The sequence below is a fragment of the Anguilla anguilla genome, chromosome 4, assembly GCF_013347855.1.
Source record: "Anguilla anguilla isolate fAngAng1 chromosome 4, fAngAng1.pri, whole genome shotgun sequence".
In the NCBI taxonomy this organism is placed as follows: Eukaryota; Metazoa; Chordata; class Actinopteri; order Anguilliformes; family Anguillidae; genus Anguilla; species Anguilla anguilla.
The window spans coordinates 48687571-48700997 of NC_049204.1; the positions used below are offsets into that span (position 1 = coordinate 48687571).

General features: G+C 37.3%; 1 protein-coding gene across 1 annotated transcript; it reads right to left on the bottom strand.

Moving 5' to 3' along the window:
* Positions 1 to 621: 621 nt before the first annotated feature.
* On the bottom strand, positions 622 to 12072 carry LOC118226582 (delta-type opioid receptor-like). Its single transcript, XM_035416337.1, has 4 exons — positions 11842 to 12072; positions 11070 to 11329; positions 4667 to 5019; positions 622 to 3739 (listed from the first exon to the last, which is right to left on the bottom strand). The coding sequence occupies exons 2-4, from the start codon at positions 11306 to 11308 to the stop codon at positions 3213 to 3215; spliced, it is 1119 nt and encodes a 372-aa protein (XP_035272228.1). The 5' UTR covers positions 11309 to 11329; positions 11842 to 12072; the 3' UTR covers positions 622 to 3212.
* Between the last annotated feature and the right edge of the window lie 1355 nt (positions 12073 to 13427).

Consider the following 13427-nt stretch of genomic DNA (forward strand, 5'->3'; position numbering starts at 1 on the left):
TGCTGCTGTAGTCCATCTGCTTCAAGGTTCGACGTGTTGTGCATTCAGAGATGCTCTTCTGCATACCTTGGTTGTAAATGAGTGGTTATTTGAGTTACTGTTGCCTTTCTATCAGCTCGAACCAGTCTGGCCATTCTCCTCTGACCTCTGTCATCAACAAGGCATTTTCGCCCAGAGAACTGTCGCTCACTGGATATTTTTGCTTTTTCTGACCATTCTCTGTAAACCCTAGAGATGGTTGTGCATGAAAATCCCGGTAGATCAGCAGTTTCTGAAATCCACAAACCAGCCTGTCTGGCACCAACAACCATGCCACGTTCAAAGTCACTTGAATCACCTTTCTTCCCCATTCTGATGCTTGGTTTGAATTTCAGCAGATCGTCTTGTCTACATGCCTAAATGCATTGAGTTGCTGCCACGTGATTGGCTGATTAGATATGTGTGTTAATGAACAGTTGAACAGGTGTACCTAATAAAGTGGCAGGCGAGTGTATATGTGCATAGTCCTAGGTGAATTATGTAGTGAATGTTATATGAAATAATATAAGCATATATGAAATATATTTGGAACAAGCTAACTAAATGATGGCATGAAGAGATTTTCTGTAAAACATTGAGGAATTCTAGTTTTCAGTCCATACATTTTAATAATAAGCAAAATACATGACAGGTTTTACAATTAAGTAAATATTGTGCATATTAGAGTATTTTGTTATTTACAATAAGAAATTGGAGCACTGTTCTAGCATGGGTTACTCATTTTACACAGTGCCAAAGTGTATTTTTCCAAAGATTTTACCACACATACCGAGGTCAGCTATGAACATGTACACATCTTCATTTATAGTATCAGTTTGAAACATTTTAATATGCATGAACCAAAGTTTTGTTTCTTTTCATCAGATAATGTTGTTTTTCTGTTAACACTGAACTGACAGAGATACTGCAAAATAAAAGATGTTTCATTGCAACATACATGCTATATATGCTGACTATCTATATATTAATTTATTATATTTGCTAAGACTCAAAATAAATACAGAACATTTTGGACAGCAGCTGTGAGTTTCAACAACACGTTTGTTCAGACAATGACAGAAATTAAGAATACATGTTGATGAATTTCAATCCTTTTTTTGATTCTTTTTTGAATGTATTCACTGTGTCTAGAATAATTTGAGAAAATGTTAGAGAATTGGCACTTCTACTGTATATTTGTATTTTAAATATTGAATATTATAGTATATGTTTTCATGATATACATATAGTTATCATTTACATTTGTTCACATGCAAAATCAAATAATCAAAACAGTCCATTATATTACCTATATAATCATGTATATTTCTATTCCAGAATTATTTGCATATGTACAGTATATCCAAATGTGAGCTGTGAGTTGTGCTGATACAAAACACCCCACAATCCTCAACTATATGGATAGTATATCATCAACATTTAACAACTGGACTGTATAATACAATTCCATTGTCAATGTTGATGTAAAGCCCTCTGCCAAATTTCAAATAAACATTCAAGTCCAGGATTCGCACATACGTTTTGACTTAAAAGCAGCACAGGCAAGTATATTTTAGACCAGACAAGCTGTTGACTCTTTCTGTATGCATCATCACATCACTGTGCTAAATAATTGAAACATTACCTTCTGTCCTATCTTAGAGCATTTACAACAAGCAGTCATTTAACTGTACACTGGAACACAATCATGATATTCAATATTTTTTTATATTTATATACAATTTTGGTATAATTGGATGCTCTATAGAATTCTGTTGCCACTGTTGCCAATATTGATTGTAAACACCAATATTGCACTGAATCCTGGACATAAAGCACACTTGTGGACTTTAATGATAAGGGAATGACAAACAGCTGAAAAACTGTTCTTCCTAACAAAACAACCAAATAAATAAATAAATAACAAAACAAAGATTTTTTTCAGGACTACTAATTCTCCCCTTGAAAATTCGGCCTAAATTGAGAAAGCGATGTTCTCATCAGCATCTATATGAAGATAAGCTGCTAAACTTTGAATCCAAATTGATGTCCCTGAGTATTTTATACTTCAATATTCAACAAAAGAAAATTATCCAAATGCCATTGATGCTCCAGGAATAGGTTAATGTTATAAAAAAGCAGGATGTCATGAGGAGGCCATGTCTATATTAATTACAAAATAATTAACATATATAGCACCAATAATTTTAAATGAACAATTAATAATAACAATGGACCTATGTTCTGATATCATTGCACACAGTCGGCATGACATAAGTTCAACACATTCAAAAATAATGATAGTGCATTCCAAACTGAGGTAAATAAATAAACTGGATAGATCTTTGCACGAAATAGATGATGAAATCACAGAACAAAACAGAATATAGGTTACCCTGTGCAGCTGTACTCATAAATTCATATCTAGACAGGTGTAATGGAAACTGCACAAAATAATGTATACTTTTTTCTTTTCAAAAAGGTTAAATGGACATTTATTTCTGCAATAAAGATCATAAAATGTTTGTGTGCAGTCTTTAAACAGACTGGGTGGGGGTGGGGAATTTTATATATACATCTGTGTGTGTTAAATTCCAAATTTGCCTTTTAAAGATTTGTTCATGATTTAAGTCAAAACTACAGTATATCCTGTGAATTGTCTGGGTTCTCTCAAGCTTACTTTCTGGTGATATCTGATTATGTATATGAATAAACAAAATAAAACTGGTGTCACTCAAAGCAAATGCTTGTGGACTTCAAAAATGAGTTCATTAAAGAGTACAGTAATTTAGTAAAGATCCTTTTGTGCAGCATTTTATATTCTAGAAAGCCTTCCAAACTGGCGCGCCACTTTAATTCACACGTGAAACTTTGATCGTTGAACATTCACGGATTCACACTTCTCACACAGGCCCCATTCCACTAAGAACAACACTTTACCAATGTGAGGTTTCTTATAGCCAATTGATTTTTGTAAACAAAGCATTTGAAAAGAGTAGGCCTAATTTGAAATTTTCTGGCCCAACAGTGACAAACATAAAGGATTGATCCTTTATCTGTCATCCTACAAGTGCAGTACACTGGGGTATATTTACATCTGAATACGTTCAAATTGTTGATGTGACTTGGGTTAAGCCGAGGTCATTTGAATCCTCTCGTCCATGGGGGCTAAAAGAGGACAGCTCCACGGCTAGTCATACTGGCTTGCTAGTTTGGTCCTGGTTTTCCTGTGGGTGAACAGGTTCACGGATAGTGCTCCTTGCCCTGTTGGTGCCTTGTCTGTCCACCTTCAGCTTTGACGGGAGGCAGAAGTCTTTGAAACACCTCTTGAAGTTCTCATCCAGGAATGCATATAGGATGGGGTTGAGGCTGCTGTTGGTGTAGCCCAGGGCAACACAAAAGAAATAGGCTGCCATCACAGCAGTGGTCTCGGGAACATTGGTGAGGGCCTTCACCAAAATGAAAATGTGTATGGGGGTCCAGCACACCACAAATACTGCCACGACCACCAGGACCAACTTGGTGATCCGCCGCAGGTTCCGGTCTTTCTCCCGAGACCCCGACAGCAGCCGAACACTCTTGAGCCGCAGGATCATCAGGGTGTAGCAAACTGTGATGATGAGGACAGGCACGATGAAGGCAACAACGAATACACAGATCTTCATCAGGGTGTCCCAGTAGATGTATGGCTCTGGGAACTGCAAGGCACATTCCGTGGTGCCTGTGAACAGCAGTAATAAATCATGAGGTATGAAGAGGCGTACAGTCATACGAGTTGTTTTAACAACTACTAACTACTACTGTCCGTCTATTTCATAAGTCAGGTTAATGTTGTTATCACAGGTAGCCATCTGCAGTTACAGTATGGTAGTTAGTCAGATAGCTGCCTGTCTAGACTGTACCAATCTTTCAAGCAAGCGGCAATTGGCTGTCTACAGTGGTTAAGCAAGATGGATAGGTGGACAGATAGAGATCCAGCTAGCTGGATAAATGTGTAAGTAATGTTAGAGTAGGTATTTAAAATGGTGAAGGATTCTAAATGAATTAGCTAGCCAGCATTGCAAACACATTAACGGCATATATATATATATATATATATATATATATATATATATATATATATATATATATATATATATATGCAACGCTAGATAGCTAATTCTTTGAAAATCCTTCACCATTTTACATACTTAGCCTAACATTATCAATTTCTTCAGCAAGCCGGACACCTATCTGTCCACCTATCCATTTTGCATGCCACTGTAGAAAGCCATTTTCCTTTTGGAGAGTCAAATTTGAAATTGTGGCTTTTTGAAAGTTGAAAGCTGGAATAGAGCATGCAAGTTTCAAATAAAGCTTTTAACTGAACTGAAACAGAATATTGCAAATCAAGGGGATCCATACAATTACAAGTTTTTGAAATTCAGAGCATTCAGTCAATTTTACACACAATTTAAAATTATGAAATACAAATTCAGATTTACTACATTCAAATTCAGTTGTCTGGTGGCTCAAGATTTACACCACATTCTGAAATTTATCTGGCCAACATGAAACTCACACCAGAGTGGCAATTGTTTGTATTCCAATTACAGAGGAACATAAGTTGACATTGGTTGAAAAATGATCATGTCACCTGGCCACTCACCATTGTTGGTTTGAGTGCTTCCAAGGACCAAAGCTGGTATGCCAGCCGCAGAAGAGAGAATCCAGATACAGACATTAATAATCTTGGCTTTTATGGGAGTGCGGAAATCAAGGGCCTTGACTGGATGACAGACCGCAATGTAGCGGTCCACGCTCATCATGGTCAGGGTGAAAATGCTGGTGAACATGTTGTAGTAATCGATGGAGATGAAGACCTTGCAGACTATTTCACCAAAAGGCCATGAGTTGAGCAGGTAATCTGTACTCTGGAAAGGCATGGTGGTTGTGACCAGGGCATCTGCCAAAGCAAGGTTGAAGATGTAGATGTTGGTGGCAGTCTTCATCTTTGTGTATCTGAAGGGAAAATCCCATTAATAAAAGACAAAAGAGCAAGACTAAGAACGGCTGTGAAAGCATGCAATGTGAGACTGTTTTTACTCTGGAGTAATTGGTATACATATTGACAGTGGACTCAAATGCGTGGTAGAATTGCTTGTGGATTTAGTTCAATTATAACCTACTTTACTACAGTTGAAGGCATGCCACAGCTTGCATTGGACCAACAATCATAATGTTTGTTTGTTCAGAATTAATAGAAAGAAATAATGGGATGGAATAATCAGTTGAGATTGTGCAAGAAAAGATACTGGAATTGTGCTCTCTTAGCTCTCAAAAATGGTATTTTAATGATCTGTGAATTAGCTGAGGTACATTGCATTTACATTGCAGGCATTTAGCAGACACTCTTATCCAGAGCAATGTACTACTTTTTGCAATGGCAATATGCTACCATTACGTTACAAGCCCAGTTCCTTCCCCATTATACTACACTGCCGCCCACTACAACTGCTCTTTAAAGTGATTGCTTTTAAGCCATGGTTCTGTAAAGAGATCAGATCACAATTATGCTCTGAAACTATTCTCCTAACTTTGGTATTTGTCCTAATACAGATATCGCAGATATCACCTCATCCACAGGGTTAATTATGTACAATGAAAGGAACCTGAATGTGTGTAGAAAAGTTTAATTGTCACTAATATTCAAACTACACATCAACAGAATAATGCACAGTAGTACTTCTCTAGTCATAGCATCAGGGCTACACATAGGATGCTAACACAACTATACAAAATAACAGATGTATAAAATCTTTTAGCTGCCACAGGGGATCAGGAGAGTTTATCACAAGACCTACAATAATAAGATATAATTTACAACTCAGTAAGATATCTGACTCTGCTTCATTAAATGTTTTATTTGTGCTTTGCTAACACCTGAGAAGTTCTCAAGAAAGCAGGTGTGTTTGAATATTGATGAGCAGTGATTACATAATTAGGTTCAGATTAATGTTTCAGTAGTACTGAGACATATGTAAATGAGCTAGGAACTTGTTCAGGAGTATTTTCCATCCCTGTCTGGTGGCAGCCAAGGATAGGGATGCATTCAGTCTGCTGAATGTTGACACAGAAAACAAGTAATTCCTGATGTAATCTAGAAAGATAAAGTGACCTGCTGTGATTGGTAGAGTATGTTTTTTGTTGCTCATTCCTGACTACTAATGCTTAGTAATGTGAGGTAATGTGGTTCACTGAATAATCAAAAATATGCAATAATGGTGTGAGAAAGAGACTCAATTTATCAACAGTCTTTCCTCCTGCCATTACAGGAGAAACTGTGTTCATGGTCACCACAGATAAGTGGGGAAGTAGAACCATATGTGTGCATTCTCACACATTTTGAAATACACGATTAAATGTATTTGTAAAATTGGGCACAGACAAAAAATATATATACATATATATTCATGAAAATCCTGAACAAATCTACTGTAAATACCAAGAATATGCTCAAAGCTAGTCAAGCTGTTAATGATAGGCACTAATGAACCATAAGCAATGGGGATCAATACAGTGCATGCTGAAATTAGGCTATTAGAACATTATAAAACAGTGTACAGTGTGTTGTGTGTTGTCTGATTTTAGTCCAAAACTTAACAAATTCTATCTCTGCCCCCAAGTAATAGGTTGTTTTCTGCATTAGCCAAAGCAACAGTATGTGGGGGGAACTACCAAGGAGACACTCATAATAATGCACACAGCAGCTGAAAACCTTTAAATGCGAGGATCCATGTTGCCTGAGTGAGATGCTCTGCTCCATCTTTGGCCACTGTGCGATGCTAACCCTGCTACATGGCTTTATCGTGGCCGGAACTAATGGTGTGTAATAAATCTGCCAAAGCTCACCAATATTTCCTTGATACTGATGGACATTTTTGTATTCAAGTACAATGGCATGCCGGTTTGTGATCTGGTGTAATAAAGAGGAATTATTACTCTAAAGTAATTTTAGGGGCTGGAATTGTCCAATGTGTCCGTTTTTGGACAGTGACACAATTTTTGTCATTTTGGCTATGTAATCCAGCACATTTGCAGACAGTCAGCTTTAATTTGAGGATATGTACATCCATATTGGTTGATCTGTGAAGGAATTGCAGCCCTTTTTATACATAGTCCGCCCATTATAGGGGAGAAAAAGTAATTGGACAATTGGCTGCTCAGCTGTTTCATTGCCAGCGGTTTCATGGCCAAGGTCTAGAGTTGATTCAAGGAGTGGAATTTGCACTCGGAGTCTGTTTCTGCAGATGTGCTGCTGTCTCTCAACATGAGGACCAACAAAGTGTAAACGGGAGTAAAGCAGGTGATTATGAGGCTGAAAAATATAAATGAATCAATCAGATACATAGTCATAGTTTTGACTCAGTAGACTACCTTAAAAAGAGAGGACTACACCAGCATAACCTCAGAAGGTTAATGGCAAGATGCAAACCACTGGTGAGCTTAAAAGAACAAAACTGTAGGAACAAAGTCCTATGGAAAGATGAGATGAGTATTAACCTGTATCGAAGTACCAAGAGGAAAGTGTGGAAAAAGAAATTGCTCCTGATCTGAGGCAGTTATCTGTGAATCACGGTGGAGGTAGTGTTATGGCTTGGAGATGTATGGCTGCCACTGGACTGGCACTCTTGTCCTCATTGATGACATTACTGCTGATGGCAGAATGAATTCTGGTGTTTTATCTGCTCAAATCCAACCAAATGCTTCAAAACTCATCAGGTATTGCTTCTCCTTGCAGCAGGACTATGACCCCAAACAAATTGCTAAAGCAGCCAAGGACTGTTTTGGAGCCAAAAGTGGAATATTCTTGATCACCCATCCTGAATCCAACTGAACATGCCTTTCGCTTGCTGAAGACAGGACTGAAGGCAAAAAGTCCCAGAAACAAACAGAAAATAAAGAGGTCTGCAGTACAGACCTGGCAGAGCATCAGCAGGGAATATACCCAGCATTTGGAGATGTCTTTGGGTCGCAGACATGAGGCAATCATCAAATGCAACGGATGTGCAACCAAGTACTAAATGGGGGAACTATGCATATAAATGGCTGTAATTCTGACACACATCACCTGATACGGATGTAAATGCCCTCAAATTAAAGCTGACAGTCTGCCTTTTAGCCTCATATTCATTGTTTCATTTATTACCCAATGTGCTGGAGTACAGAGCCGAAACAACAAAATTATATATGGTTCTAAAATATGTATTAACATTATGTTTTTTTCTCCATTTGGTGAACAATAGATGTAAGCTAAAATAATTTGTCAAAGCTGGTTTATCTATAATGAACACCAAAGCTGTAATCTAGGTTTTGAAAGGTTTAATGTGTTATGTGTAAAATTTCTGTTGGTAGAGCCCTTTCATTCCAACCTGCTAACATTCCCTTCCTTCTGTATGTCCCTGTACAGTGTAATCTTACTCTCAATACACTTCTATCCATTCTCATGTTGGTTGGCAGAACCACTTGCAGTTGTAATTTTGGAATTTACATGTGATAATAGTGAAACAAGACCACTGCCATTATGTAGGGCCATTTTGACATTATTTCAGAAATTTTTTGACTACTGTACAATGCAGGCAAACGGAGGAGTTTTTTCTTGTACATAATCACAACAGGAAACAAAAAAATTGTCAAATGTAATCACAGGATGAAGACAAACAGCTGTAGCTGTCAGGGAGAATTACTGCACAGTTCTTTTCTGCACTGGCTTGTTTGTAATTTCCTTGATTATTAAGCAAATGTCAGGTGTCGTGGAGCTAAGCTACGAAAGCTACAGTATATTAGAGCCTTTGATTATAATATATGTCATCAAGTCACAATCTATTCATGAACACTTCCGTACTTAATGTGAACTGAATCCTTTCTATAATTACTTTACATTTCAACATCCCGAAAATTGATTTATTCGATCTCTCTGTCTCTCTCTCTGTCTGTGTCTGTCTGTCTGTCCGTCCTGGTTATTTTGGTTAAGTCTTCCTTTTCTTCTCTAAATGGAGCAGATGCTAGTCACTGATGATTTGTGGAGACACAGTGTGCAGGACCACTGAAGTTGGAACAGGGCTGTAGGCTGCAGGACGAGGATATTTCATCATGCCCTGCAGGTCGATGCAACTGGAAATTCAGTACTCCCAGTGTCCAACTGGAATGTTGCAATGAATAATCAATAGCCATAAGGAGGACCTGGTGCTGTTTGACAGATTTATCAGCTAAGTGAGAACATCCAATGAATTACAAATCTCTGTATGTACATAAAATGCTGACACCCTGGCATATAAAAGACTGTCAGCCAATGTACAATTGAAAGGGCTAGTGAGCAGAAGCGGAAAAATAAATAATCCATAGGGATGCTATGATGCAGCAATATGTAAATATCAGACAACACCAGAAAAATAAGGAAAGAAAAAAAAACATGAAATTTGTGTTACCTGTGGAGAATCAAGTAAAAGCTACCATGTTATGGAAAGCAATGAACCTAAAATCACGGAATGGTACCCAGGCCCCTTAAAATTAAATAAATAAAAACAGAAGAAATCGGTCGGTTACACTGAAGGACAGTTGTATAATGGACTGTGACATTATATTCCTGATAGAATGACTTGTGGTTATGAGGCCTGAAAAGGATCATTACACATCTACTTGGTGTAATGCCCACCGAAAAATTATACTTCATACATTTGCATTCTACCAAGCATCGGTAATAGAGGAACAATCTTCAAATGTTAGCAACAACACATTATCAACCAACAGAGCATCAGATGTGAGTAGCATTGCGATATTTCAACAAATAAAATATCACTTTAGTTGCATTGTGATATTTCAACCAATAGGGCGCCACATCTAATATTTTGGTGTGTGCTTCGATAGACGGCTCATTAGCACAGCTCATCTTTCACCATTTATCTTAATTAATAGATTTGAGAATGTTATTTAATTCTAGCAGGGATTCTATTGTCCATTACATACAATCACCCAGACCTCTGGACACCCGATGATTCATTTTAAAGCTCAACAAATCAGCATTTCACTAGAAACTGGGCCTCAATGAGCATTTAAATAATCGTCTAAAATATACAACAGGCTTTTAAATGCGAAGGATATGCCAGTTCTCTTTCAGGCCCCATCACTAAATAACTCGAAAACTGAAATGACATGCTGTTCATTTACTTGCATGTTTATACATTTGCATAACAGCTGAATCTGTTTTTTTTTTTTTCCTACCACAGCTGCATGGCAATTCAGCTATGTTGTTCACCTTTGGCCAAACACAGCATTGAATCAACAGGTAGAAAACTATAAACAATTCAAGATTTGTTTGTGCAGGGCATGTCATGGCTACCCTGACAATCATACATATAATTATAAGGTTTTTAATTTACGTAGTACCACCACCTGAAAAAATATAAAACCCCTATTTATCATAGGGTATTCAGTTGGAAAGGAAAACAAAAGACCAGAGCTACAATCCAGTTGAGTAGCAGCTGTTCATTATCTGTTCTACATACTGTTTATTTTTTATATTCATGGGCTTTATGTTTTTATAAGCTTTGCAAACCAAATTTTGGTGTAAACATATTTACATTTAAATGATGGCTAGTCCATCGTGGCTAGTTTTAATTACAAAAAACATAACCAAAAAAAAAAAAAAAAAACATCGGTATTTATAATCGTTAAATTATTCCTAATAGCGCAGCTATATTTTACACCACTGTCTGCCTTATCATTGTGGGCTCAAGGTTTTGTGTATACCGACTATCCACTGGGTGGCCCACACGCACATGAAATGTCCGTTAAATAGTTCCAAAATACAACGTAAACGCTTTTCAAAACATGTATATTTTGACCATGCAAGTTACACTATAAATACAAGAGATATTATTGTTATATACACTTATAATTGCACCGTTTTGTTTCACTCTCAGCAGCGATCACCTTCTCCAGCACTTTACTAAATTAGAAACGATTTTAGCATTTAGAAAAAAAAAAAAAAAAAAAAAAAAAACGTTTCTTACCTGATGATAACATACATAACAAGGCAGTTGCCCACCAAACCCACCACAAATACCACGGAATATACCGCTGTGATAATGGGTATAATGGGCGACATGGGCTCGTTCGCCCAACTTCCATTTGGTGTGAAATTATATATGTCAGAATAACTGGGCTGCCATGTGGAATTCAACAAGCACTCCTCGGAGACAACAGACAGGCACTTGTCTTCCTTATATATTTCCACCAGATTGCTGTCCATCGTTCAGAACTATTCGGGAATCTAAGAACAGAAGGGGAGGAAAACAAAGTATATTAGCACATCAACAGACCTCAGCTTTCTGGGAACCAAATGTTAACTACATTGAGAAATCCGCCGTATAGCCTGGTCTATATGCGCTTTTCATTGGATGAGGGTTAGGCTACATATGACCCATGCATGCATGCATGTTATTATTCAAAATGTTATTTACCGAACGATACAATTTAAATTAACAAACCAATTCAAGCTCAATTTATCAAAGGAGTCACACACAAACACATGCACCCACGCACGCAAGCAAACACACACACGCACGCACAAACACAGCTGTTTTCTGACAGTAATCAAAATAAACACCTGCAAATAATTAATTGATAATTAACCTTTTTGTTGTTGTTGTTGTTGTTGTTGTAATGAACACATTCAAAATCTGTATAAAATATTTACTATATCATAAGTTCCTTAAATCTGTTCACAACGTTTGTGTTCTATTTGCAAAATTATTATCTATGCAAATACATTTCGTTACCTACCAATGCAGCTGGTATCTCACTCGGCTTAATTTCCGTCCTCGTTTTCAAAAATAAGAGCGGTAAGTTGTAAAATAAAAATCTTGTTGATGTAGTCGTTCTTCGCTTGCAGAAAGTGTCGTGGTGCAAACTTTGTTGATCGCGGTATGAAAAGACTGGTTACTCTGCAACACCTCGACTCTCAGTAGCACAGCACGGGCTGTACAGCTCGCTCCCCCACGAGCTCTCACAGCAAATATGACATCAGAGTGATGACAATAATCCAATGGCATCAACACAAGGCCCGAGCTATAGACTATCGGCCAATATATGGACTGGTTCCAAATATAATAGCAATTAATATGCATAAAAAATACATTTAAATTGATAGAAATTTTTGAAGTGGTATATGGGTTCTCGTTTTTTGGTCCGGGGAATCATTATTCTGGCTAATAAGAAACAAATAAATGTGTGTGTGTGTGTGTGTGTGTGTGTGCGTGCGTGTGCGCGTGTGTGCATGTGTGAGTTTGTGTGTGTGTCCAATATTTAAAGGAGCAATTGTAATCATTTAAATTTGTGTGATACTTATTACTTATTTACAAAACAATATCATTTAAATGTGAAAATTTACATTAACATAATTAAGATACACACACACACACACACACACACACAGGCACATGCTTCAAAAGGCTGTTTTATAACTAGATAATTTGTGGCCAATAAAACTATTTGAACGGTTAATGGGGAACTTATGTTAATCTCATCGCTGCTGTTTGACCATGCAAACCTCTTAACTTTCGGTGTCAATAGAATCTCAGGTTAATAGATATTTTTCTTTTTGACATCATATTTCCCTCATAAAGAAAAAGGCTATGCTGTAATGTGCAGCTGAAGTGATATAAAACTGGTATAAAAATGAGTGCATATGCTACATGGACTGACTTTTCAGGATTCATTATTTCTGCAGCAGGGATAAAGAATATGCTGAATTTCATTTGAGAGCACTGTTCTTTCCTCAGGACACCAACAGATCTGAGCTCTTCTCACTAATTATGGCCAATCAACACAGATAACGAACAAAAAGTCAAAAGCAATTCATTTATTCAATGGTGCTAAGCATCTGGAAGCAACTGGGTGCAATTAAGTGCAGAAAATTGGTTTCAGACAGAGCTAGTTGTCATCTTAAACTGTCATCTCAAAATAAAAGGCTCTTACATCTGTTATATCTGTTTTATATCAGAATATCTGTTCTGTGGAACCCACAAATCCAAATAAACATAAATGAAACAATTGCTGTCCATCTCTCGCCTGGTTGGGTACCATACACATGCATAAGAATAGCCCTTTGGGGATTTTCTGTTGTCATTATTCCTGATGTTGGCCCGGAAAATCTGTTGTGATTGACAAATGATGCCCCATGTGGAAACAAGGGAGTGATCCAGATGTGACAAAGCAAACAGCTGCCTTCCTCTTTGAAGTGGCATGGAACCAATACCTTCACATCAGAAGAATGTATTTAGGAGAATTTCAAGGACATGGAGGGTAGCATGTGTAGAATGTGTCATACGATACAGAACCAGCATTATGTGACTCAAAAGAAACAATTG